The sequence below is a fragment of the Camelus bactrianus genome, chromosome 4 (genome assembly GCF_048773025.1).
Source record: "Camelus bactrianus isolate YW-2024 breed Bactrian camel chromosome 4, ASM4877302v1, whole genome shotgun sequence".
NCBI lineage: Eukaryota > Metazoa > Chordata > Mammalia > Artiodactyla > Camelidae > Camelus > Camelus bactrianus.
The window spans coordinates 72,591,344-72,616,258 of record NC_133542.1 but is presented as its reverse complement, the minus strand read 5'-3'; the positions used below and the strand labels follow the sequence as shown (position 1 = coordinate 72,616,258).

Below are 24,915 nucleotides of genomic sequence, written 5' to 3'. Positions count from 1 at the left end.
ACGAGGCCTGGCACCGCTGACGACAGATGCCCGGCCCCACCGTGAGCACCACAGTCCTCCTGGAGCCCATTCTCCGACACTCCTCACGTCAGACTGTCCAGCATCCGGCCCTGCTACCAGACCGTCAGCTCATCTGGCCTGGCACACAGTGGGTACACAATGAACAGCTGCCCCACTGGGCCTGGGCACACAGTAGCCCTTGGATCGGTGCTGAAGAAATGACCCAGCCTTCCAAGTGGCACACATGCCCGTGAGGCCCGGCACCCAGTGGTCACAGCAGGGCTCAAGGTCCCGGGAGCCCCAGCTCTGCAGACTTGCTGAGTGACCTCAGGACAAGGGCCGCCCTCACCCATGGCTCCACCTGCTCAGCCCACACCTGCCTTCCTACCTTCACTGGCACCGAGCAGGAGGGGAGCCTGCAGCTCCTCCATCACCCCATCGACGCCCACTGCCACCACTAGTCAGCGGGACTCACAATCACTGCTAACACCAACGATCATTAACAACACCCCCTCTATCTGCCGTCTCCCCCGGCAGCAAGGTGCTCTTTGTAAACACACTCTCTCTTTGCCTCACTTGCTCTTTTCTCTGTCAGCCGCAGAGGGGGAAAGGCGGTAGGAGGAAGGGGTGGGCCACCCCATTATGGCGGGACAAGATTAAAATGCAGCACATCCAAGGCATCCTGGGTGTGGTCTCAGTTCAGGATGGCCCCTGCCCCACCCACCGTACGGACTGCTCCACCCTAAGTGCTAGGGATGCTACACGGTGGCCGTGAGGGGAAGGGAGGGCCCGTGGCCACCAGAGCTCTGGGATCTCTAGGCTACTTAATCCCACCTCCCACCTCCCACCTCCCGAGTGCCTTGCTTGCTGTTACCAGGGACTGGCACAAGGTGGCGCACTGGTCAAAGGCGGGACAACAGCCAATCCAGGTGGGCAGCTCTGCATAAGGGAGCCCACCTGGCTCCCAGGGGTCCCGCCTCAGTGCCTGCCTCCCACCTGCCTCTCCCTCTGTCTGTTCTACGGACTTCCCTGGGCCCCGTGGCATGAGGAAGTGCCAGCTCTGACTCCTGTCGGTGGCCACTTGCCCCTTAGACACCCAGACACCTGCCCTTCTAGAAAGTGCCATCCATGCAGTGGCGGTGGTGGGAGGGAGGGACAGCACATCCTCACACCAGTCATAGGAGGGCCCCACCCGGGCAGGCAGAGGGATCCGCCGGGAGGCTGTACAGAAAGGCAGAATCATCCATCCGGTTAACACACTTTGCCGAGCCCCTACTGTGTGCCAGGCATGATGCTGGGAACTTAAACTCCTGTTGTCCACTGGGCCTTCACAGCAGCCCTGTGTGGAGGGATGGGTGTGACCCCACTGTACAGCTGAGAAAACTGAGGCTCAGAAAGGAGGTGGGAACCACCCCGAGGTACACAGCCTGGGAGGACTGAAGCAGGGTTCAGTGCTGGGCAGTTGGCCAAGGGGTGGCTATCTCGGCCCCACACTGTGCTGTAGCCCCAAAGGGCTGGTTTGCCCAGGACCACGTGAATCATCTGTGAGAAAGTCTGGGGTTTGGGGACAGGCAGGGGCCACCAGGCATTGATCCTAGGATACTTGGGCCTTCCTCTGCCCCCTCTCCAGGCACAGAGGGGCCAAGGGCTTAACAGGCACTCAGGGCTGAGGTCAAGGCAAGTCACTCTTTGTGAGTTACCTTCTGCCTGTGTGACCTTGGGCAAGCTGCTTAACCGCTCTGGGCCTAGATTGCCCTTGATTTTAAAAAAACAAAACAAAACAAAACAAAAACAGCTAATGGTAATCCCCATCCTACAGGGTTACTGATGGGAAGTACCTGGCGTGGCCCTGGTAGGAGTGAGGAACCCGTAACCCTCCACACCCATGCGCACTGCCCCCAGGGTGTGACCCAGGGTGCCGGAATGTGGGTGGGTCTCTTGCCCCACCCGGCCTGCCCGGGGCCCAGCCTCACCTCTGGCAGGACACGGCAGGCTGGCGTTCTCTCCCGCTACTCTCTCCAGCAGCCCGCTGGTCTTATCGGCCCCCCAGTGCGGCGGCTCTGGCGGGAGGTGATGCGGCCACACTCACATCCCCGAGCCCCAAGCTTGAGGCTCCCCCCAGAAGTCCAGGGCCGGTGGACAGGGCATTCCCCTCCAGAACGCCAGCTGCGCCGGCTCACCTCCCGCATAGTGGCCCACGGAGCAGCCACCAGGGCCACGCACGCCCCCCATGGGCTGGGGGGCTGAGCTTGGGCGTCATCCTTCCCTGCACTCCCCTCATGCAGTTCAAATTCATAATGGTGACAACGCTTGCACCACAGATCCAGATCTTTCTGTGCACCAGGCACTTTATACACATGCTTTCACTGACCCCTTACGTATTACTGGACACAATTTGTAGGGTCAGAGAGTGTAAACGACTGGTCTACGGTTGTCCAGCTGGAAAGTGGGAGAAGCTGGACTTGGGCCCCAGCGCCTGCAGCCCACCCCAAGGATGGAGTCCCCCAGGGGCTGGTGAAAGCTGCCCGACACCAGGCGGCCCCCAGCCTCAGGGGCTGGGGGCTGGGAGGAGGGAAGGCGTCCAGCAGCTCAGAAGCCCAGGCTGCTGTTGTGGGGAGGTGGGGGGGGGGGGCAAGGGGGACTCACCCAGCACCCTGAGCTCCAGCTCCCAGGCGTCCACCCCGGCGCTGCTGGAGGCCTCACAGCGGTACGTCCCAGCGTCAGCGGTTTGGATGGCTGGGAAGTGGACGGAGCCCTCAGGCCCCCCGCCCTGCAGGGCCACCCCGTCCTTGGCCCAGGTCAGCCGGGGCTCCGGGGTGCCCTCAGCCACACAGTTCAGGTCCAGAGCGTCTCCCGCCAGCACTTTCAGGGCCCGCGGGCCCGGCTGCACCTGGGGGGGCACTGACAGGGCCGTGGGGAGGGCTGTCAAGGCAGAAGGCCCGGGTGGGGGTCTCAGAGCCCAGACCCGCGGAGATGGCCCGGCCTGCCACAGGGCTCCCCTCACCCCTGGATGTCACCAACAGGCAGAAGTTGTCCTGGGAGAGATCCAAGTCTCCTCGTTTCGTCAGAAAACGACAGTGGGGCCCCCCATGTGAATCCCCCGATTAAGTAATATCAGCCTTTTGCGTGAACACACGGGCTCTCATCAAAGAGTCGCTCCTCCGTGCTCAGTCCCAGCCCCAGCCCCAGCCCGCATATACCATTTGAGAACCACCAGCTAGGAACTACCCAGCTCAGTGATGGATGGGGAAACTGAGGCCCAGACGGCGGCCAGACTGACTCAGCATGGGGGGTGAGGATAGGGGGGCAGCATGCACAGAGGGGGAGGTTCAAATCCCAGCCCTGCCCCTCGCTGGAGCCTCAGTTTCCTCCCCTCACAAAGCCGCCCCTGGATGAAAGGAGATGTAGCACTAGAGCCGCCAGCACGGAGCCTGGCCCGCAGTGGTGCCAAAAATGTTGTGGCTAGACTCACTCTTTCCCTTCCCTGGGGTGGGAGGAGAGTGGGTTTTGTTTCTTCCGCATTTGTGTTTTCTAGTCACTTTCCCATCGTGCATCTCATTTGGTCCTTCCTATGGGGTGGGTGGTGCCACGCCCATTTTGCAGATAAAGAAACTGAGGCTCAGAAAGGTTGTCACTTGACCAGAGTCACCCACTCCATCAGCTGATAGGAGCTGGACCAGCCCCAAGTCTGGGTCTGTGTAACCAGGAGTCCAGGTGGCTTCCTGTGGGGCCAGACTGAGGGAGTCCGGAAGAATTCTTGGAGACGGGGACAAGTGTCCCAGGCCCTGGGAGGAAGCCGGCCCTTTTCCTCCCCATGGGAACATGACCCCTGGACAGAGGTCGGCTCCCCCACCCCGAGCCCCGAGCCTCACTGTCCAAGACCACAAGGGTGTTTATGCCCTCCCCACCACTCCGCCACCAACTCTTGCTGAAAATGAGAAGTTTCCACTGTACTGAGTGCCTGATGACATTGATACCCCTTCTGACAACTATGGGATAGGCATTATTGCCCCCACTTTACAGAAGAGGAAACCAAGGCTCAGAGACGCCAAGCAGCTGGCCTAAGGTCACACAGCCAGTCGGTGGCAGAGTCAGCATTCAAATCCAGCTCTGCCAACTCAGGCTCTGCTCATCACCCCGCCGCCCTGCTTCCTTTTCTCCCATACACTTATGCAAACCCACAGCAAAGCTTTGAACCCCTCCATCTCTGAACCATCTCTGTAAAATGGAGAGTGAGCTTAGATCAGGGGTCAGCTTTTTGTGTAAAGGGCCAGATAGTAAATATTTCAGGCTTTGCACGCCAGATGGTCTCTGTCTCAGCTACTCAACTCTGCCATCACGGCAGCCACAGATGATACGTAACCGAACACGTGTGGTAGCACTCCAATAAAACTTGTATTTATGGACACTGAAACTTGAATTTCATGTAATTTTCACAAGTCACAAAATATTATTTGTCTTTTCTTCCCCAAACATTTAAAAATGAAGACATCATTCTCCACTCGTGGGCCGTATAAAAACAGCAGGTAAACCAGAGGTGGCTGAGGGCGGTGGTCGGCTGACCCCCGTCTTAGGCGATTCCTCGGGGCTGGTGGAGACCAGCCCCCCACCTCTTTGGCGGAGTGACTCCAATGGCTGCTTCTGTGAATGAGACCTGGACACCTAGGTGAACGCCCACTCCTAGGCCCGCCCTAAGCTGAGACCAGAACCCCCCCTCCCAACCTCCAAGTCCCCACGGGCACTGGGCCCTGCCCTCTGTTCTCTGGGGGCCTCTGAACAGCAACTCAGGCCCAACCAAGGGGTATGGGAGAGGGAGAGAAGAGGGGTGAGGAGGAGGAGAGAGAGTGCTTGAGGAAGACAGGAAATAGGGTTGCCAGAGGAAACACTGGAGGGCCAGGAAGAGGTGACAGCCTGGCATGGAGATGGGGAGGGGCTCTGAGAGGCCAAAGAACGAGGCGGGGGTGCGTGAAGCTTGCCACCAGCTCAGGTCCTACCTTGCACCCCGAGGATGTAGTACTGAACGGCGGATCCTGCAGGGTTACTGGCTGTGCATTCATAGAGGCCACTGTCACTGACCTGGGCCTGGGCCAGACGCAGGGAGCCCGATGGGAGGAGGTGACGCCTGTGGGAATGAGGGGCACTGGTGAGACCCCAACTGACCCCACCTCTGCTGGAAAGGCCTCAAAACCCAACTTGAACCAGCTGCCTCCTCCAGGAAGCCTGCTTGGAGTGTGGCAGTGTCCACCAACCAGCCTTCACTCCTCCCCCTGCCCTGCCTCCACTTCCCCAAACCACCAGGCCAAGGCCGGGTCCATTCCAACTGGTGTAACAGATAAAGAGCACTGGACTAGGAGTCCACTGGGTTGGGTCTGACTTTGAACCCTTCCGAGCCAGGTGAAGCAAGTCTGTTCACCTCTTAGAGTCCCCATTTCCTCATCTGTAAAATGGGCACACACAGAGGGCCTGTGACTGGGGCTGGTGAACAGATTCCACGTGGGCTCAGCCCAGGGCCTGGCACTTGGTCGCCAGAAACTCCCCCTCCTCTAATGCACGTGCCTGCGGCTCCTCCACCCTGCTCTGAGAGGGGGCGTGAGGTCTTGTTTGAAGACCCCTCCCACAGCTTCCACGGAGAAGCTGCAGCCCCGAGGCCTTCTGCGTTAACGTGCCAGGGCTGGGCAGACTCCGAATCCAGTGCTCTTTGGTGTCCTGTTGCCCAGTGCTGTGTTGCGCCCTCAGGAGGAAGCAGTTCATCACTGCCCTCCCCAATCCAGCCCACCTTGCTGAAGCCACCTGGCACCCATCCCACAGGGATCTGGGACCCCCAGCCAGGCTCCTGCAGCTGGGCTGGACCCCAGGGGGCCCTTGCAGACATGATGTCACCAGCCCATATGTGCTGGCTCTGTGTCGCCCCTGCCCTCCTTGAACTGGGAGGGCAGCTGCGGCCGCTGGCCCCGGCTGGCCCCAAGCACAAGCAGCCAGCACGGAGGCAGGGGACCCCAAGGGCCCCCCAGCCTGTGCTCATCAGGGTATAGCTGGGCTCCAGTCCTGCTCCCACCCCCCTCTCTGCTGAGTCCCAGGTTCCTCCTCCGCAAACAGGGATGACAGAGGAGCCCCCATCTTCCGAGCAGCTGCAAGCAAAGTGCTGAGCTGCACACATCAATGTTGCCGGTCAATGTTGCCGGCCATTTACTCTCTGTGCAACCTCAGGCAACTAGCTTTGCCCTGCTGGTCCTGTCTCCCGATCTGCAAAGTGGGGTCATAATTACTCTGCTCAGCAACCCCCTCCTCCAGTTTGCCCTGAGCACCCAGCAGGCACCTGGAGCAAGTTCTCTGAGGACAGCTGTAAATGATCCACTGGGTAGTGGTCTCTAGAGCCCAGGCACTAGGCTGAACCAAGTGAGTCTGACCCTGTTCTGCCATGTGCTTGCTGTGTGTGGTTGGGCAAGTCACTTAACCTCTCTGTGCCTCAATTTTCTCCTTTTGGAAAATAGAGACAACAGTGGTACTTATCCCTCATAGGGTTGTCCAGAGAACTGAAAGACCTAATCCACAGCACCGTGCCTGGAACAGAGAGGTACTCAACAAAGGTCAGCTGTTACCATGGTGACGACACTGCATCCATAACAATACACAATGCAGTTTTGCATTAAAACTCTTATATAAATGGCATCATGTGTATGTATGTGGTTCTAACTCATTAATTTTTCACTGCTGTATAGTAGTCTTTTGTGTGAGCATACCACAATTTATTAATTTGTTCCCTTTTTGGTGAACATTTAAACAGTTCTTTCTTTCCTCCCTCCCTCACTTCTTTCACCAGAGTTCCCTGCACACTGATGTATGTGCCCCCCACGCACAGGAGCAGGACTCCTGGCCACAGGCTCACGCACCGTCAGCTCTCACAGTTAGAGACGCCATCATCCCCCCTGTAGGGCAGGGCTTTATCAGAACCTTCCAGCTGAATGTGAAACATGCAAACTCCCAGGCCCCACTAGAGACTGATTTGGGGGGAGGCTGGAACTGGGGTTCTACCAAGGCCCCAGGTGGCTCTAAGCACTAGCCCAGGTCACAAGGAAGTGCCCCGTCCCGAGAAGCAGCCCAGCGGAGCAGGTGGAAGCAGGGCTTTGACAGCAAGTGGCCTCTGCATGCCGCCATTTGGCCTTTTGCAGGCTGATCTTAGGCCAAGGACTCCACCTCCCTAAACCTCAGTGTCCTCATCTGGGGTCACAGGAGACGGTACATATGACGTGACATGATGCGCACAAAGCCCACGGTGCCTAGGACATAGGAAGTGCTCAATAAACGGCCCTGCTGTTAATAAAATCCCTGCCCCAATCAACGTGTCTGTGTGTTCGCTCCCGAGGCCCCAACCAGCGGGGCAGCCCTAAGTAGATCCCCTCATCTGTCAAAGTGGAAGAAAAAGGGGGAAAACACCACACAGATGTTTATTTGTCCCAGTGACAAGTAAACATTCCCCCTGCGTGGCTCCACTCCCCCGGCTTGGCTTTACTCATCCACAGTTGTTGTTGTTGTTGTTGTTGTTGTTGTTGTTGTTGTTGTTGTTGTTTAAGTTAATTAATGTTGACATCCACCAAATACGAGCCAAATCAGTTTGAGGCTGAAACATACACATTCAATCACACTCAGAGGAAGGGACACAGTTCCTTCGGTGACTTTGCTACAAACCTGGACTAGCCCAGCAGGGACACATGGGTCAGCTGAAAGAGGTCTAGGCTAGGCACTGGAGTTCTGGATCTAACATCCAGTTTGGCTATATGCTGTGCAACTCCAGGCAGGACAGTCGGTGTCTCTAAACCCCAGTTTATTTATATTTGAAAAGACAGCTCTGAACTCCTTGATCTCAGAGTTGCAGTCTGGTTTTTCTAAGAACTTTAGAGACCACAGAACCCCTTACTCCCTCCCTCACCTATCTCTTAAAAGGGTAGGAAGTGGGAGCTTCTGGGGAAAAAAAAATAATGAAAGAAACTTCCAAAAGTGGAAACAATTTTCAACAATAAAAGTAGGCATCTTGTCTTTCTCAGGATGAGCCCCAGGTCATTTCCTAGAAAGGAAATGCTGCTCAATACACCCAAAGGAGGAAATGGAAAGGGAGGCCCATCTTACAGATGGACAAGCTGAGGCCCACAGAGCCCTGGCCACAGTGGCTTGTGACCACCTGTCCACTGGGCCCCAAGAAGACACATCCCCTTCTGTCTTATTTGCCTTTGCATCCCCAGAACCTAGCCCAGACCTGGCACAGAGCAAACGCCACTCTGATGAGATGTTGGGAAAAAATAAAGCAGCAGCCACGGGCCCTGGGGCCAGCGGGACAGGACCTGGAGTCCTGGGGGTTCCAGGACAGCCCTTCCGTCACCTATGCCCCGCTCTTTCCACATCCCAAGACTCCTCGAGGTTTGGGGGCTGCAGCCGGGGGAGGGGAGGTGCAGGCAAGAGAGAGGTGGGAGGAAGTGGGGAGGGCTCTACTGCTGTGTGCGTGTGGTGTCATTAGCGGCAGCCTCTCCATCGCCGCGAGAGCAGACAGATGGCTCTGTGTGGAGCCCAGATGAAAACACAGAGAAGTTCGAGGGGAATTTCCTGTTTATGACATCCACTGGGCTCGAGCCTTTGCTGTTGGCTGTAAGGTTCACGCAGCCACGCAGATGTTGGGGGACGCTGGGGGAGACTCAGGAGTGGACCACTTACCCTGCCGGGTCCCCTGGGTCCCGCGAGCTCCAAGGGGGATGTACCTGCCCACTGAGGCCAAAGGGCATCTGATAGAAAGTGCAAATCCCCAGGCTGCACCTTCACTACAACCCTGCTTGGGGTCACCTCTCCAGCTCCTCTGTGGCTCAGGGAAGCCACCCGTGCTGCCCCAGGTGGATCCCTGCTCTCAGTTTTATGCTCCTGGAGTCAGTGGGGCATTTATCACACCTGTAATCACCTGTCACCGTCTGATGGCACCGTGAGGGGCGGGGCCAGGTGTGCCCGGGTTCCTGCCATGTCCCCAGCCCTCAGCACAGGCACTGCCCCCACAGAAGCCTTCCCTGATGGATCCAGGCAGGTGACACTTCCCTGGAGCCCAATTCAGCTAAATGCTCATTCATTCATTCACTCATTCATTCATTCACTCATCTGACAAAGAGCCACAGGGTTCAAGGTGGCCCAGCTGCCGCTGGGGTGGAGGAAATGCTCCCTGTCCTCAGGCTGCTCAGAGTCTGGGTGGTGTATCTGCACCCAGTCCCTCCTCCTGTGTCCCGTGCTCATCCTGCTGCCCCTGTTTCTAAAGGGCACATCCAACCTCATCAGGCTGGCAGAGCCTTCCGGGAGGAGCGTCAGTGGCTGCCGAATGAACAGCGCGCCGTGCAGTGCCGAGCCCACCAGAAACTGATTCTCACCCACAGCACGTGGTCAGGACAGATGCCCACCACACGTCAATGGATGCTGGGTGCGTGTCTGCTGGGTTGGGGTGGGGTCTGAGCCTGAGGCAGGGTTCCTTCCCTCCCCGCCACCAGCACCAATCAACCTGGAGGGCGTCTCCATCCACCAGTGGCCTCTCTGACCCTCACCTCCTTGCTGGGGCTCACCCACATCATAGCCCCTTGTAAGGAAGCCCCAAACAGGAGCCCCAAGCTGGAGCAGTTTAGGGAAAGGGGCCTAGTGCTAACCAAAGGGCCAAGCACAGTGTATGAGAGGGAGGGAGGACACACCACCCGGGAGCTCGTGTAACGTAAATCCAGGGATGCTAACAGCGACGGCTGTCAATGCTTGAGCGCTTCCTGTGTCCCATGGCACAGCTAAGCCCTTTCACACATTCTCACCTGAAACTCCCAACAGCCAAACCCGCAAGGCAGGCAGGTCCTACTGTCACCACCCACTTCTGCAGATGAGAAAATTGAGACCCAGAGAGATGAAATCCTGACGTCCACGGCCACCCCGTGGTCAGGGCAGAACTGGGACTCTGCAATCAAGCTCCCCACCATTTTGGTGACCTCAATGTTCAGCCCAGAAATTTATTTCACTTGAATGTTCCCCAGAAAGAGAGCTATTGGCCATGGGCTGGCAAGACTGACCTCAGAGCCACCAAGCCAGGCATCAGCATGCGCTGTGAGGACCCACCGAGGCAAAGGCCCCATGGGGGGCCCTGGGCGGTCCCTGCCACACTGCTGGCTCCCGGGGATGGGGCAGCTTTTCTCCGGAATCACCAGAACCCAGCTGCAGCCCCCACCCCTCCACTGGGCCAGGAGATGGAGTGGGTGTGCTGACTGCCCCGCACCACCCTCGGGGACGCTCCGTCCTCTCACTGTCCCCTCCCCTCCCCTGGATGGTTTGGCCCCGTGTGGGACCCTGGCTGGCTGCCCCCGGGAGCCAGAGCCGGAGCCAGGAGCACTCGCAGCTGTCCCAGCTACACATCAGAACCACAAACAAACACTGTTGCCTAGAAACGCCGCCTCGCCCCAGCATCCCTGGGCTGAATCATGGGGCCAGAGCCCCTAGGCACTCTCTGGCCATCATTGCCTGTCCAACCCTTTCATTTCTCAGATGGGAAGACTGAGGCCCAGAGAGGGGAAGGGCCTTGCTCAAGCTCGCGCAGGGAGTCGGGGGTGGGGGGGCTGGGATGGGAACCCCAGGTCTCCTGCCACCTGATGTCATTCACACCAGAGCTGGGATCTTCTCTCTCCCAGGCTGCTCTGGCACAGTCCTGAGCCCATGAGATCCTCAGTAAATCCTGCTGACTCCAATTCTGAATTCACAACTTGGATGGTCCTTCCACAAACAGTCCCACAGGGTGAGAAGCACCCAGGGCCCATTCCCACCCTCGGACGCAGCCGTTCCCTTTTGGGGCTACATCCCCAAGGAAACGACCCAGAAGATAAAGAGAAGCATTTGAGCAAAGATGTTCCAACAGCCCGATTTATTACCGCCAAAAACTAGCAACGGAGCATCTGCCCCAAACAGAGGAAGAGCTTAGCAACCGTGAGAGCTAAACGCCCTGGAATGTTCTTTCGCCCTTTAAATGAAAATTTATGACATGGGCCAGGATGAATCTAGAAAATGGGTAAATGGAGGAAAAAAATCAATGATGAGGGCGGAATAGAAGATGCCCTAAGTTTAACTGTATAGAAGCACCTGCATGAACACACTGGGAGGGGCGTGGACACAGGCAGGTGGCTGAGAGTTTCATGGGGACAGAAGCTCCTCCTGTGTTTTCTTTCCATTAGGACTTTCTGACTCAGGAGAGCAAGGCTCCCTGAGTTCAGAATATTCTCTAGAATCTCCAGAGAGAGTAGGGACCAGACTGGCCCTGGCCCAGAAACCTGATATGTGTGTGTCTACGTGTTGTCCTGTTTGGATCTCTGGTGTGTCTGTGTGCATGTCCATGCATTTGTGACTGTGTTTGTGTGCATGTCCACATGTATTCATGTCGACGTGTGTCTGTGCATGGGTGTGCATGTTAAGGCCCAGCCCTGGGAGTCGGAAGGTCAGGATCCCAGGTCCCCACACCCCATGGCTTCTGTTTCCCCCTCAGCGCTCAGGGCATGATGTCATTCACCCCAGCCACCTCGAGGATGGCCGGCAGGAGAAGAGGGCCACCCTTTGTCCAAACAGAGATGGAGGAGGCCTCAGAGGCTCAGGCCAAGGTCAGCACAGGACCAGGAGAAACAGGCCCCAGGCCACCACGGGGTAGGTTTGGGCCTTCCATCCCCAAGGACAGCGGAGGGGGCCACTGCAGAAGAGGGGGCAGCTCAACCAGCAGAAGGAGCACTGAGTCCAGAGGGAGAGGAAGAGATGGAGGAGGAAGCCGAGGAAGAGGAGCAGACAAGACAGCAAGGCCATCCCCTGGCACCGCCACCGCTCAATGTGTGTTTTCCATGGGTTTTTTACACCTGTATTTTCTGGCTGAATGGCTGTGGGACTAAGAGGAGCTGTGTGTCTGGGAGAAAACTGAGCTTTGTTCTGTGTGGGGAAGTGGTCAGAGTGCCACAGGGAGGCCCAGAGAACCACAGGGACCCAGAGCCTGCAAATGAAGTTCAAATACAATCAAAAGTTAATGAGCAACAGATGACTGGATAAAGATGTGGTCTATATATACAGTGGAATATTATTCAGCCATAAAAAAGAATGAAATAATGCTATTTGCAGCAACATGGATGGACCTAGAGATAATCATATTAAGTAAATCAGACAGAGAAAGACAAATAGCACATGATGTCACTTATATGTGGAATCTAAAGAAAGATACAAATTTATTTACAAATCAGAAATAGACTCATGGACATAGAAAACAAACTATAGTTACCAAAGGGGAAGGGGAGGGGAGGGATAAATTAGGAGTTTGGGATTAACAGACACACACTACTATATATAAAATAGATAAACAACAAGGACCTACTGTACAGCACAAGGAACATAATCAATTTCTTGTAATAAGCTATAATGGAAAAGAATCTGAAAATATATGTATGTATATGCATAACTGAATCATTTTGCTGTACATCTGAAACTAACATTGTAAATCAACTACACTTCAATAAAAAATAAAATTAAAAAATATTAAATTTTTTAAAAAAGCTGATGAGGTTATTCACAATCACCAACAAGTGGAAATAACCCCAACATCCACCAACTGGTGAATAAACGGACAAAGGAGGTCTATGTACATGGTGGAATATTATTCAGCCACGAAAAAGAATGAAGTTCTGACACCTGCTACAACAAGCATGAACTGCAAAAATGTGATGGTATGTGAAAGAAGCCAGGCACAAAAAGCCACAGAGTGTATGATTCCATTTATGTGAAATGTCCAGAATAGATAAATCCAAAGAAAGCAGAGAAGTGGTTGCCAGGGGCTGGGCTGGGTGGGGTAGGAATGGGGAGTGGCTGCCAATGAGTGTGGGTTTTTTTCTTTTATTTTTCTTTTTCTTATTTTGGAGTGGCGGATGCTGGAAATGTTTTAGAATTGACTGTAGTGATGGCTGTACAACTGAATTTACTAAAAAAAAAAACAACATAGGATTGTACAGCATGTGAATTCTATCTCAAAAAAGATTTTATATTTGAAGAAGTAGGTAAGAATTTAAATGAGATAGACATGATGATGATAATTTTTTAAAAGCTGGAAATGATGCTTTAGTTTATAGCAGCAGCAGGAAAATGATACCAGAGGGAGTGATTTTCCAGCATCGCACATCCATCACTGTATCTCAAGGGCAGTATTTAAAGTGTCCACTTTACAGATGGAGAAACAGGCCAAGAGGAACCGGTGGCCACCTGAGACCACACGACTAACACAGAACCAGCTGGGATCCACACTCAGATGTGATGAACTCCGGGGTCTGAGCCCTTCACCCCAGCCCCCGCAACCCCAGGCATATTTCCCTCCCCTTTTAGATAAACTCCCAGAATCTTGTAAATCTCAAGAGAAGGCCATAAGCCAGCAAGAAGTGGAGAGGGCAAGAAAGAGGAACAGAACAAAACTGTAGGATTGCAAAAGCAGCTCTCACAAATTTATGGTTCCTGGCTGATTTATTAACTCATCACAACAAGGAGGGGTGAACAAATGGGAATTGTGGTTCCCCATTTCAGTAACAAGTCAAAAATAAACACGCACCCGCTGGTGGCTGCCTAGCCAAGGAACTAGGACCAGGCTTTCTGGGAAGAGATGCAGGCTCCCCGGCCCCCACCCACCCCACCCCGACCCGCGACCTGGAGCTGCAGGGGCACCAAAGGGCTTGCTTTCAGGTGCGCAGCTTCAAGGACTGGGAGTGCTCACCCACCAAACAGATGTTCCGAGAGGCAGAGTCCCATATGTGGGGGTCGGGGGGTGGGGGTTGCACCGCAGGCTGCTCTGAGACCTCCTCCGTCTGGAACTTGTCAAAGACCTCGCCAGGACTGATGTCACCAGCCAGAGCTACCTCTCTCCCCCTTCCCCTTCAAAGGTCAAGGACCGCAGGAATTTTGAGGCCTCCTTGTCTGGAATCAACCCGCCCCACGCCCTGTCTGGGGTCGGGATACGCCCTGGCTTTGAAGGACACCCAAGCCAGCCTCCTCCCTCTCCACCCACTCCCAGGACCCCTGAAAGCCCAGCCGCCAGGCACCTGAGCTGCGGGTCAGGTGAGGAGTCAGGACACTGTTCCAGCCATGGTGTTACTCATTTCTAGCTGAGTGACAGCGAGCAGCTCAGTCCACACCACCTCGCTGAGCCTCAGTTCCGCTCGGACAACAAGGGCTGCTGTGCAGATTGAAGGAGGTCCTGCACGCAGCGCCCTGCGGCCGGCACGTGAAGCACAGTGCGTGTTATTCCCGAGGGCCTCACCCCTCTGAAGGGCACCCATGCTCCCTCGGTGGCCCTTGCATCCCCCTGAGAGTGTCCACAGGATCCCACACATCAGCTGGGTCACTCGTCACCTTGAGGTCAGTTTTCTCAAACCCCAAGCTCTGCCCATCCCCAGGCCCGAGGCCACATGACTGGGGTTACCTGTCGGTGATGGGAGGCACAGGGCGGGAGTCCTTGGTCCAGGTGACCAATGGGGGTGGGGTGCCCTGGGCCTCGCAGTCCAGGGTCACCTCATCACCAGCCTTGGCTGTGACCCTCAGAGGCTTGTCTGCATCATGTGACCCGTTCACAAGGATCCTGGGCCTGGCTGTTGGCAGAAGCATCAGGGACTGTGAGCAGAGTAGGGAACCAGGGATGGGGCCCAGAGGGGACCAGCATGGCTCCCCCAAGCAGCTGAGGTGGTACTGCCCCCGGGGAGGTACAGAAGGTGGGTGGGCTCTGTTATAACGAGGGAGTGTAAGTTTCGGGGTGGGCCCAGATCCGATGGTTCCCCCAGTCTCCCCCTACCTGTCCACAACCATCCTCCCTCTGAAAGCTTATCTTGCTTTGATGACCCTGGAATGGTCCTCCCACCCCAGTGTCTCCACTCCTCTAGCTTCTTTCTGTCTGGTTTCCCTTCCCCAGGGACATTCTGGCAGGTTCTGTCCTCCCTTCTCTCCCTCAATCATCTCAAATATTCTCAGGAATAAATGGGATCAATCACCAGATGATGCCCAATCTCCCTGTGCTTGAGGTCCCAGGGGAACACTGGTTCCAAACACCTCAATATACAACTAATTACTTAATCACAGCTGTGATGGGGGCTTTAAAGAGGACTTTCCAGAGAGTTCACAGCAAAGTGATTTGACTCAGCTGAGGGGCAAGAGAGCCGAGATCTGACTTATGGGAGAAGTCAGCGGGGCCAAGAGGTGAGGAGGGAATGGCATTCCAACAGAAGGAACTGCATGTGCAAAAGCCCTGAGGCAGGATGGATCGTTTAAGAAATTGAAAGGAAGCCAGAGGATCTGGGCACAAAGTGTCAGGGAGAAGGGTGGGTGAGAGGGCTGCCAAGGTGGGAGGGGGTCTGGTGTAGGGCCTTGTGTCTTTCCAACGCTTGTTAATTCCCTCCATCTGGTTACAGAGGGCTGAGTTGGAACCACTCTTAGTACCATGAGCATGCTCATACTGCTGGGATCAGTGCCATGAGGGAGGACAGCTTTGGTCTGCATGCCCTTCAGATGGAAAGAATTGAGAGATAGGGTTGACAGGGTGCAAAGAAGATGCAGGTAAGGTCAGACTGTTCATGCCCTTGTACCCCACGCCTCCCAAGTCCCTCTCCCAAGACAGGAGCGGCCATCACTCACTGTTGACAGAAAGCCACATCTCCTGGCTGGAGAAGCCCACGGCGTTGGTGGCCGTGCAGACATAGGCCCCTGCATCCTGGGCAGATGGCCGGGTGATGAGCAGGGTGCCATCCTTGCTCACATTGTAGTGGGGATTCCTGGAGGCCAGGGCATTGGTTTCCTGCGGTAGATCACAGGTGACATCAGCAGAATCCACACTCCACTGTGGCAGTCTGCATCATTTCTCTCCCCATGATGCACTGGGCCTATCTCTGTCATTACCTTTATGGTAACAGCCTTCGCCTACCTTGGTCCAGGTGATGGTGGGGGTGGGAACTCCTGAGGCTACACAGGGGAGAGAGGCTGGAACCCCTTCACTGGTGATATGGTGGGTGGCAGTGGGCTGGATTCTAGGTGGCACTTTTTAAAACAAACCAATTTCATAAACCAAAGATCAGAAGAACATTATTCACAATAGTCAAAAGGTGGAAACAATCCAAATATCCATCCATCAAAGGATGATGGGTGAACAGAAAATGGTGTGTATATATGGAATATTATTCAGCCTTAAAAAGGAATAAATGTCTGATAACATACTACAACATGGATGAACTTTGAAAATATGATGCTAAGTGACATAAACCAGACACAAAAGGACAAACATTGTATGATTCCACTAATATCAGATGCCTAGAACAAGCAAGTTCATAGAGACAGAAGTAGAATGGTGGTTGCCAGGGGCTGGGGGAGGGGAAAATGGGGAGTTAGTGCTTAATCAGGGATGGCACCCTGGTCATGAGGTGGAAAGCCCCATGAAAAAGATGGCAGAACCCCCAGGCAGGGCCACTACCCTCCTGCCAGCACCATTCAGTTCCCTGGCCCTGCGCCATTATCTTGCTTTTTAAAATCTGAAGCAGCTTACTTCTAGGAAGGCAGAACTTATCCCTAAGATTCTATTGGCTCCCTGAGCTAATTCCTGATTGGTCAATTTCCCTCACTCTTGATTGGTCCATTTCCCTCACTCCTGATTGGTCCATTTCTCTCACTCCTGATTGGTCCATTTCTACAAAGCTTGTTCCTAATTAGTCACCTTTGTTACACCTTATTTGCATATGATGTTACAAAATGTTGCAAAGTCTAGTCTGGTAGCCTATAAAAGCCTGTGTAAACCTACCGACGGGGTCCAAAGCTTGGAGTATTAACTTCTCTGGCCCTGCTGGCATAATAAACCTGAGATCTCCAACCCTCTGAGTGCTGCTTGGTCTCTTGCCCAGATCCAGGTTGCTGTCACAACTGAGCTATAATACTGAGCTGTAACACACTTTGCTGCAACAGTCATAGAGCTTCAACTTGGGAAGATGAAAAAGTTCTGGAGACAGATGGTGGTGCTGGTTGTGGAAAAGTGTCCCACTGAGTTAAAAAACCCATCCTGAAACTGAGCCCCATGGGGTTAACAGAAACTGGCAACTAACAGAAATTCTTGAGCTTGTCTTATAGCTGGTTAAAATCCCCTCTGCTTGAGCCTGGCTTTGCTGAACGAGCTAGCTTAATTGTTTTGATGCAAATTGCATGCCCTGTAAGCTTCATGTAGCCTAAACAATAAGATGTTTACTCCAGTTGTTTTCTAAGAACTTGAAGACAGCTGGGTCTAGTTTGAGCTCAAGCTGGCTAAGACTGGTTGGGACCATCGACCCTAAAACTGGGCCCTGGGCAGGTGTCTGATGAATGACCTTTAGATATCAGAGGGCCAAAAACTCCACCCTCCGATCACGCTAGGCACCTCCATTTTTCAACATGCATCCCATGAAGAAGCAAGTAACGCAGATACACCTGCACAGAACACCCGTGACCTCACCTTTTTCCTACCTGCAATTTCCTTTCCCCACGCCTGAGACCACCCTGCCTCTTTATCCTGTAAATATCCCAAGCCCCTCGCCTTCCAAGAGGCAGATCTGAGACCCGTTCTCCTATCTCCTTGCTTGGCTGCCTCGTGAATAAACTCCCTTTGCTGCAAATCTCAGTGTCTCAGCGTTTCGTCTTGACTGCTGGACAAACAAACCTGGTGGCACAACTATGTGAAAGCCACTTATGCCGCTGAAAGGTACACTTAGAAATGGTTAAAATGGTAAGTACTATGTTATGTGCATTTTACCGTGATAAAAAAATTTTTTTAACAGGAGAATACAGCCATCATTGTTATAAATTCATGCCCCAGACAAAGGGCAGCCTGTGTCTAGGAACCAGCTGTGTCATTTCTTAACTCTGGAACTTTGGATAAACCACTTAATCTTTTGGTACCCATATTCCTTGATTAGCAAAAAAACTAAATTGACCTTAATTCCCTGCCCACTCTCTGGGGAGGGACAGATGAGAAATGGCAGAAAATAGTGTTCACAGGACACAATGAACTTGAAAACAAGTGCCAAATCCATCCTGAGCATCATCCAGATTTGCAGGCATTAAAATAGAAGGTGGGGAGGGGTTGGGATCTCTGAGAGGAGCGGGGGAGGGGGAACTGGCATGGAAAATTTGGGAGGGAGAGCCGGAAGCCAAGGGCTCTGACAGTAATACTCTGATCCTTTAGGGAGGGAAATGCCCTCCCAGATTCTCCCAGGTGGCCAAAGCCAGCAAGTCAATGAGTATTTGCTGGACAGAAATGAAATGAGCCAGGAGACGAGCTTGACGGCCGTCCACCTCTGCTCGGTGGGAAGTTAGTGGGTGATGCTCTCTGCAGAGGCAGCCTTCCCTGATCCTGTGATTTCGCGAGTTACCCTGCCTCTGTGTGCCTCAGCTTCCTTAACTTCAGAATGTGCAGTCTTTGAAACGCACCTCTTGGAGCAACAGAAAATTAAGTGAAACATACACAGAAGCTCTCAGAGGTCTGGCACATGACACATGGCCGACCTTTGATCACTGTTACTAATTGGAATTATGAGGAGACAGGACAGCTGGATTCTCGACCCAGCCTCCTTTTGAACCTTGGTTTTGATCCACCAAATGGGGAACAATGAGTTCTTTCTGCTCATCCCTAGGGGGGTTAATAAAGCAAAGGACACAAACAAACAGACGATATTAACATCCAAGATAAACGACAAAACATAACCAAACTTAGTTGAAACTTCTTGTCTTATGTTAAAAAGAACGGTGGTACCTGGTTGGGTGGGTGAAGGGAAGTAGGGACCCTCCAACACTGTGGGTGGGAGAGTAACTGGGCAAAATACACAAAAAGCCCTAAAAATGTGCAATCTCTGTGAGTCTAAACTCAAGTCCACATTAATAGTTTATCCTAAGGAAAGAACTGATCATGTGGGCAAAGGTGGAGCATGAGGACCTTCAGCCCAGGTGTTCATGCTGGTGAGAAACTGGACATAAGGGGACAGGTTATATACTCCTGGCTCATCCAAACAGGGGACAATGCAGTCTTAAAGGATGCTTTGAGTATTATTAACAGAAAAGTTATAATATATTGTTGCAAGAAACACTCAGGTTGCAAGACAGTAATATTATGTGGTTCCAGTTGGTTTTTAAGTATCTGTGTGTATGTGTATATAGAGAATTTATATATAATTTTTATAAAGTATATCATGTAAGAATAATTTATATACAATGTACATAAGGAATATATGTAATGTATATACATATATACCGTGTTTGTATGTTTACCTGTGCAAGCTCATGTGTGTAGAAAGTATAAAAGATACACACTGAAATGTAAAATTATTCTGGTTCTTCGTAGCTACTTTTTTTTTCCTTGTCCAATCTCTAAATATCCTAGAGTGAATATGTACTATTTGGGCAATTTTTTAAAACAAAGGTGTTCAAGATCAAGTTCCCGCCCGGGGCTTTCCCCCATCCCGTCCTGTCCCCTGTCCCGCCCCTACCACCCCAGGACTCACCCTGGACAACCAGGTCCACGTCCCTATGCTGAGAGCCCGCCGTGTTGGTGATCACACAGCTGTACCTCCCTGCGTCCTCCAACAGTGCTTGGTCAAGGTGAAGGCTGCCGTCTGCTCGGATGGAATGCCGGCTGCCAGGTGGGAGCTGGTAAGATGAGGAAGCACCAGCTTGGACCAAAGGCCCCACTCAGAACCAGCTAAGAGAGAGCCCTCCAGAAAGCGCACCGCCTGCCAGGCCAGTAGAGGGCAGCCTGGACTGAGAGGCCAGGGGTTCAGAGAAGGTAGGTGGGGGTGGATGTCACAACCACTTGGCTCCCACCACTTCCCTGAGACTTGTCCACCCCCACAGACCCTCAGAGCCAGGTGGGCCTGACCTGTGGCATACCCCACCCTACTCTCCCATGGCCAGCAAGACACCTGACCCAAGGAGGGCAAGGGAGCCTCTCCTGGTGAGGCGGAAAGCTCCATATAAAAGACGGGCAGAACCCCTAGGCAGGGCCGCTGCTCTCCTCCCAGCAGGGTCCAGTTCCCTGGCCCAGAGCCTCTGTCTCACTTTTTGCCTCTAAAGCGGCTAACTTACACCTAAAATTCTATTGGTTCCCTGAGGTCACTTCTGATTGGTTACTTCCTTCACTCCTGATTGGTTATTACTCTCACTTCTGATTGGCCCACTTCCCTAACTTCTGACTGGTTTATTATGTAGTACTTCATTTGCATGGCACTCACTCCTGACTGGTCTATTTCTACAAAGCTTGTTCCTGGTTGGTCAACTTCTGTTGTACTTTATTTGCATATGATGTTGCAAAGTGTAAAACTGGCAGCCTATAAAAGGCCTGTGTAAACCCACAGCTGGGGGTCCAGAGCTTGAAGTGTTAACTCCTGTGGGCTTGCTGATGTAATAAATTTGAGTTGTCCTGCTCTCAGAGTGCTGCTTGGTCTCCTGCCTGGATCCAGGTTGCTGTCACAACTGAGCTATAACATGGAGCTGTAACACATTTTTCCGCAACATTGGGAGTACGGAGTTGGGGCCAGAGCTTGTATTGAGTAGGGTCTTGAGCTCCACATGGAGGCCACAGAGAGAAGGGACGACCTATCTGTCTGTGGGGAGTGAACAGAGCCATGCGGGGCAGAGCAGAGGTGTGGCCATGTCAGAAGTGGTCCCAGAGAGAGAAGCATCGTGATGGCTGTCCCAGTGTGTCCCTGTCAGGACCAGGGTGGGGCCTGGGGCAACCTCTGTAAAGATGTCCAGCCAGTCAATCCTTGATGAGGGGCCCAAAAACCTTTCCACCAGGCCTGAGCCTGCTTTGGGCCTCCCTGACCCTGTCCTGTGAGCCTGGCTGCACATTTTGCCCTCAGGGTCCAGGAGATCCTCCTGGCTGTTTTGGTACCAGACCCTCTCGGGCTGAGCGAGCTTGAGGGGGTTTCTGCTCCTTGCACTTGGCAGCTGGGCAGGCACGGGTCCACCCAGTGTCCCCATTGAGCTAAAACAGGCTCTGCGTCCCTGGCCACTCCCCGTTCTGGCATGGATGAGGCCCATCGGATTATACTAAGGCAGGCGCCTCACCGCCCCAGCCCACACGCCCAGCCAGAGTCCTCCTCAGGGTCACATCTCATTACACAGACTGCAGAGGGTGTCATAGACACGATCAGTCTCCTCCAAGCCTGTACGCTCCAGAAGCAGGACCCTGTCTGCCCTGCATCAGGGCTGGGACAACGGGGCCAGGACCAGGGCGGTGGGAATAGAAAGATGCCACACAGTCACTGCCTGCCTGCATGTCCGGTGTCTGCCGTCTGCTGGGTGGGGGCACCTCTCCACAGCCTCCAGGGCAAAGGCCCCGGGATGTCCGGGGACAGGCCACAAGCACTGAAGAAAAGGGAGCTGCAAAGGAGTGAACAGGAGAGGGGAAACAGCGGAAAATAAAGAGAATCAAATCAACAGGAAGGGACAAAGCAGCCACTGTGCGCCCAGCAGTGTGCTAGGCAGCCGGGCCAGATGTTAAGCTGCACAGGTCCCACCTCTGCCCTGGAACCATCAGAGTGGGGGTGACAAGTGCGTTGTGTCTGTGCCCCCACTAAACGGCTGCTCTAATGAAGCACAAGGTCCTCCGGCCAAGGACTTTGGAGGGTGAAGGATGCCATCCGTGCATTACCAGAGAAGGTTCTGGAAAGAGGCAGGAAAGAGAGGGAGGAAGGAAGAGGACATTCCAAAACAGGGGAACCGCTACATAAAATAAACCACAAGGTCCCACTGTATAGCACTGGGAACGATTCTCAGTACCTAGTAATGGCCTAGAATGACAAACAATCCGAAAAGGGACATATTTATGAGTGAATCACTATGCTGTACACCAGAAATTAACACATTGTAAATCAACTATACTTCAATAAAAAATAAATAAATAAAAATCAAGACAGAACAAAACAGGGGAACCACAGAGCGCAGGCTAAGGCGTGAAGGTGACAGCGCCTCCACCTGGGCACCAGGAGCCCAGCACTCACCGGCCGGCCGGCCTTGAGCCAGCGCCTCTCTGGGCGGGGCCTCCCAGCCAGGATGATGCAGGGCAGGGACACGGGCTGCCTCTCCAGCACTCGGACGGTGGACGCACTGCTGGCGATCTGTGGGGGGGCTGTGGGAGAGACGACAGTGTCGGACACACTGGATTCCTGTGGATGGTCATTCAGGGGACAGAGGCCCCTCTCCCCAGTGGGAGCATCAGGATTAGGGATCCTAAAGGGTCAAAGGGCACAGTTTTTGGAGCACACTGCCCAGAAAGTAGGGGTCCAGATACTCCTCTTGGAGAACCTGGCTGTGGACACACCTGTCCTAAAGGACAGGCAATCATGGGGGCCTCCCCGGGGGTGCCCGGCCTCCCCACCAAACCCTCCTCTCCAGATCCACCAGCGAACCATGTCCAGTCACGATGAGGCGGGCTTCCGCCTGCACCTTCCCAAAGACATTTTGAGCTTCACAGACATACAGGGCCTGGTCTTCAGGGACCACACCTGAGGGGCAGGAAAGAGGCAGGCCCGACTGTCAGAGCAGACCATGGCTCCAGCCTCCAAAGGCTCCAGCTCCCCAGGTGCAGACAGAGCCCTGGGCACAGCCTGGCCCTGCAGAGGTAAGACAGCTGGGATGGCAGGGAGGAAACAGATGTGGGATACAGACGCCTTGGAAGGGTGAGAAGGCCTCAGTGTGCTCATGTGTAGACTGGGGATCATTTATCAAAACCTGCACCTTGTAGTGTGATTGGAGGGGTCAAGAGGTGGTGCAAAGCCAAAATATGACCCTCCATCAGCCTGACCCCAGGTCAGACCTGCTGGTCAAGGTCCTGCTCCTGGCCACCTAGTTTGGGGGCTGAGGGTATTGGAAGCCATTCTGTCTCCCTGCCCACCGTCCCTCAGCCCCAATCTCTTACTTTCAAAAAACAGCACTCCTGAATCGGGCTGCCCAGTCCTGCTGCCCCGCCTGGGCCCCATTGGCTGGCCATCTCCACGGCGCCAGGTGGCTGTCGGGGGCGGGCGGCCGGTGGCCCGGCACGCTAGGAGGGCACTCTTCCCTAGTTCCACGGTGACATCCCGGGGCAGCTCCTTCAGCTGGGGCGCGTCTGCAGGCAGATGACTGGTCAGCCACACCCCAGAGGCTGGACCCACCCAGCCCCCAGAGCACTGTTCCGAGGACTGCCTCCCCTCCCATTTCTGGAAGGTTCCTTCTCTTCCAGCCTCACCCTCGTGAACCTGGGGCTGACTCATCTCCAGGGCTCCAGGGCCAACCTGAACTTGGCAGGGTCCACCCCTGGAGAGCGCGTGGGGACAGTGAGGCAGAGGGAGTGGCCTTTGGCAGGATGAAGCTGCCCATGCACCTCCTACCCTGCATGGCATCTCGGGGACCTCGCTTTGCCCAGACATGCAGGGCAGCAACATGCCTGCTCCTGGCAGCGACACCTCCCGGGAAGCCCACCTTGGAGGGGCTGCAAGTCACGCTGGGTCACAGAAGCCCCACCGCCTCTTAGCTCCCCCACCATGTCCTCCTGGGCCACAGGAGCTTCCTCTCACTGGTGCCCTGGACTCCGGCAACCATTTCCACAACCCCAAAGAGCCAAATTCTTGGGGAGATTCTAGAACATCTTTATTTCTCTACGTCCTTCTTCGCTTGCTGAACATTTTGTAATAAGCATATAAATCTCTACACAAAATCAAAACAGGCCTATAAATAACTTGACCTTATACTTTATGGTCACAATGGGACACTTGAGAGTGAAAAGAGCATCCTTACACCGGGATGACAGACCTAAGCCAGGCCGCCCTGCGCACCTGAGTTATAAAGAAAGTTCGAATAACATACAGGGTTTATCTCCTTAATTTTTGTTCCACATGCCCCAAATCCCATGCCCTTCATACAAGGTCCACGAGTAACCACGATTAATAGTTTTTAGTGTTTCTTCCAAACTTTTTTCTAAGCATTGTCTTACTTTTATAATCAGGGAGTGGAAATAAGTTACTTCCCAAAACAGAAACTCATGCTCCTTTCCACCCTTCTGCGGGCCAGAAGCAGGTCCAACTCCAGACAGGTCCAGGCCCTGTGCCTTGCAGCTTCTGGGCACTGTCCTCAGGTCCCTGTCCTCAGACCCATGACCTGGAAGGTCCCTCGACCTGTTTGGAACCCACTGCATCCAGCACCATGGAAAACCCTCAGCCCCTTTCTTCTTGCAGTCTCTTTCCAGAAATCTCCCCTATCCATCCAAATCATGACATCAAATTTCCCTCCTGGCTTCAAGAAGTAGGGAAGTTCCAGGGAGATCCAGACACAGCTTGGAAAATCACTGCGAAGGAGGAAGACAATCTTGGACCTTAACTCAGACACCACCCGCACGCCGCTTTTCTTTCTCACTGGGGCCTGGAAGCTGCCGCGGCTCAGAACTCAAGAAAGCCTCTGATTTGGGCACTTTAGCTGGGGTTACTGGCCCTGCGGAGCCCTGGTCCTGGGGGGCGTGGCTTTGCTATTCCCCCTCCCCTTTCCCGGGCCTCCAGGGCAGAGCTGAGGCTCAGGTCCAAGGCCAGGTACCCCCAGAGCCTACCTTCCCCGCTCTGCCCAACCCCCTGCAGGGCTCAGCTCAAAGCTCCCTCCTCCAGGCAGGCCTCCCACCCACTGTCTCTCTCACACTACTTCTTGACCCCCTCTGTCCTTAGCCAAACAGTCCAGCTTTATCTCCCGACTGTGGGATATCGTAGAGCGTGCTCCCTTCCCTGTTCTCCTCCCAGTCCAGTGCTTCCCTCTGAGAAGCAACAGCTGACTCGTAATAATAAGCAAATAACATGCACAAAGGGGAGCATCTGGAACAGCTACTGACAGCTATGGTGACGG

The 24,915-nt window shown here is 54.0% G+C and overlaps 1 protein-coding gene across 7 annotated transcripts in view; it reads right to left on the bottom strand.

The window, feature by feature from the left end:
* Window positions 1-24,915, bottom strand: part of HMCN2 (hemicentin 2) — a 150,438-nt gene that overhangs the window by 80,297 nt on the left and 45,226 nt on the right. For 6 of the 7 annotated variants that reach the window (XM_074362401.1, XM_074362398.1, XM_074362397.1 and 3 more), the window contains exons 16-25: window positions 22,970-23,158; window positions 22,461-22,556; window positions 22,053-22,180; window positions 19,554-19,698; window positions 15,965-16,077; window positions 15,679-15,838; window positions 14,477-14,642; window positions 4,995-5,122; window positions 2,647-2,901; window positions 1,974-2,060 (exon numbers count right to left, since the gene is read on the bottom strand). In XM_074362401.1, coding sequence (XP_074218502.1) covers window positions 1,974-2,060; window positions 2,647-2,901; window positions 4,995-5,122; window positions 14,477-14,642; window positions 15,679-15,838; window positions 15,965-16,077; window positions 19,554-19,698; window positions 22,053-22,180; window positions 22,461-22,556; window positions 22,970-23,158 — 1,467 coding nt within the window. The remainder of the gene's footprint in view (window positions 1-1,973; window positions 2,061-2,646; window positions 2,902-4,994; window positions 5,123-14,476; window positions 14,643-15,678; window positions 15,839-15,964; window positions 16,078-19,553; window positions 19,699-22,052; window positions 22,181-22,460; window positions 22,557-22,969; window positions 23,159-24,915) is intronic. The other variant, XM_074362396.1, reaches the window with a different exon arrangement.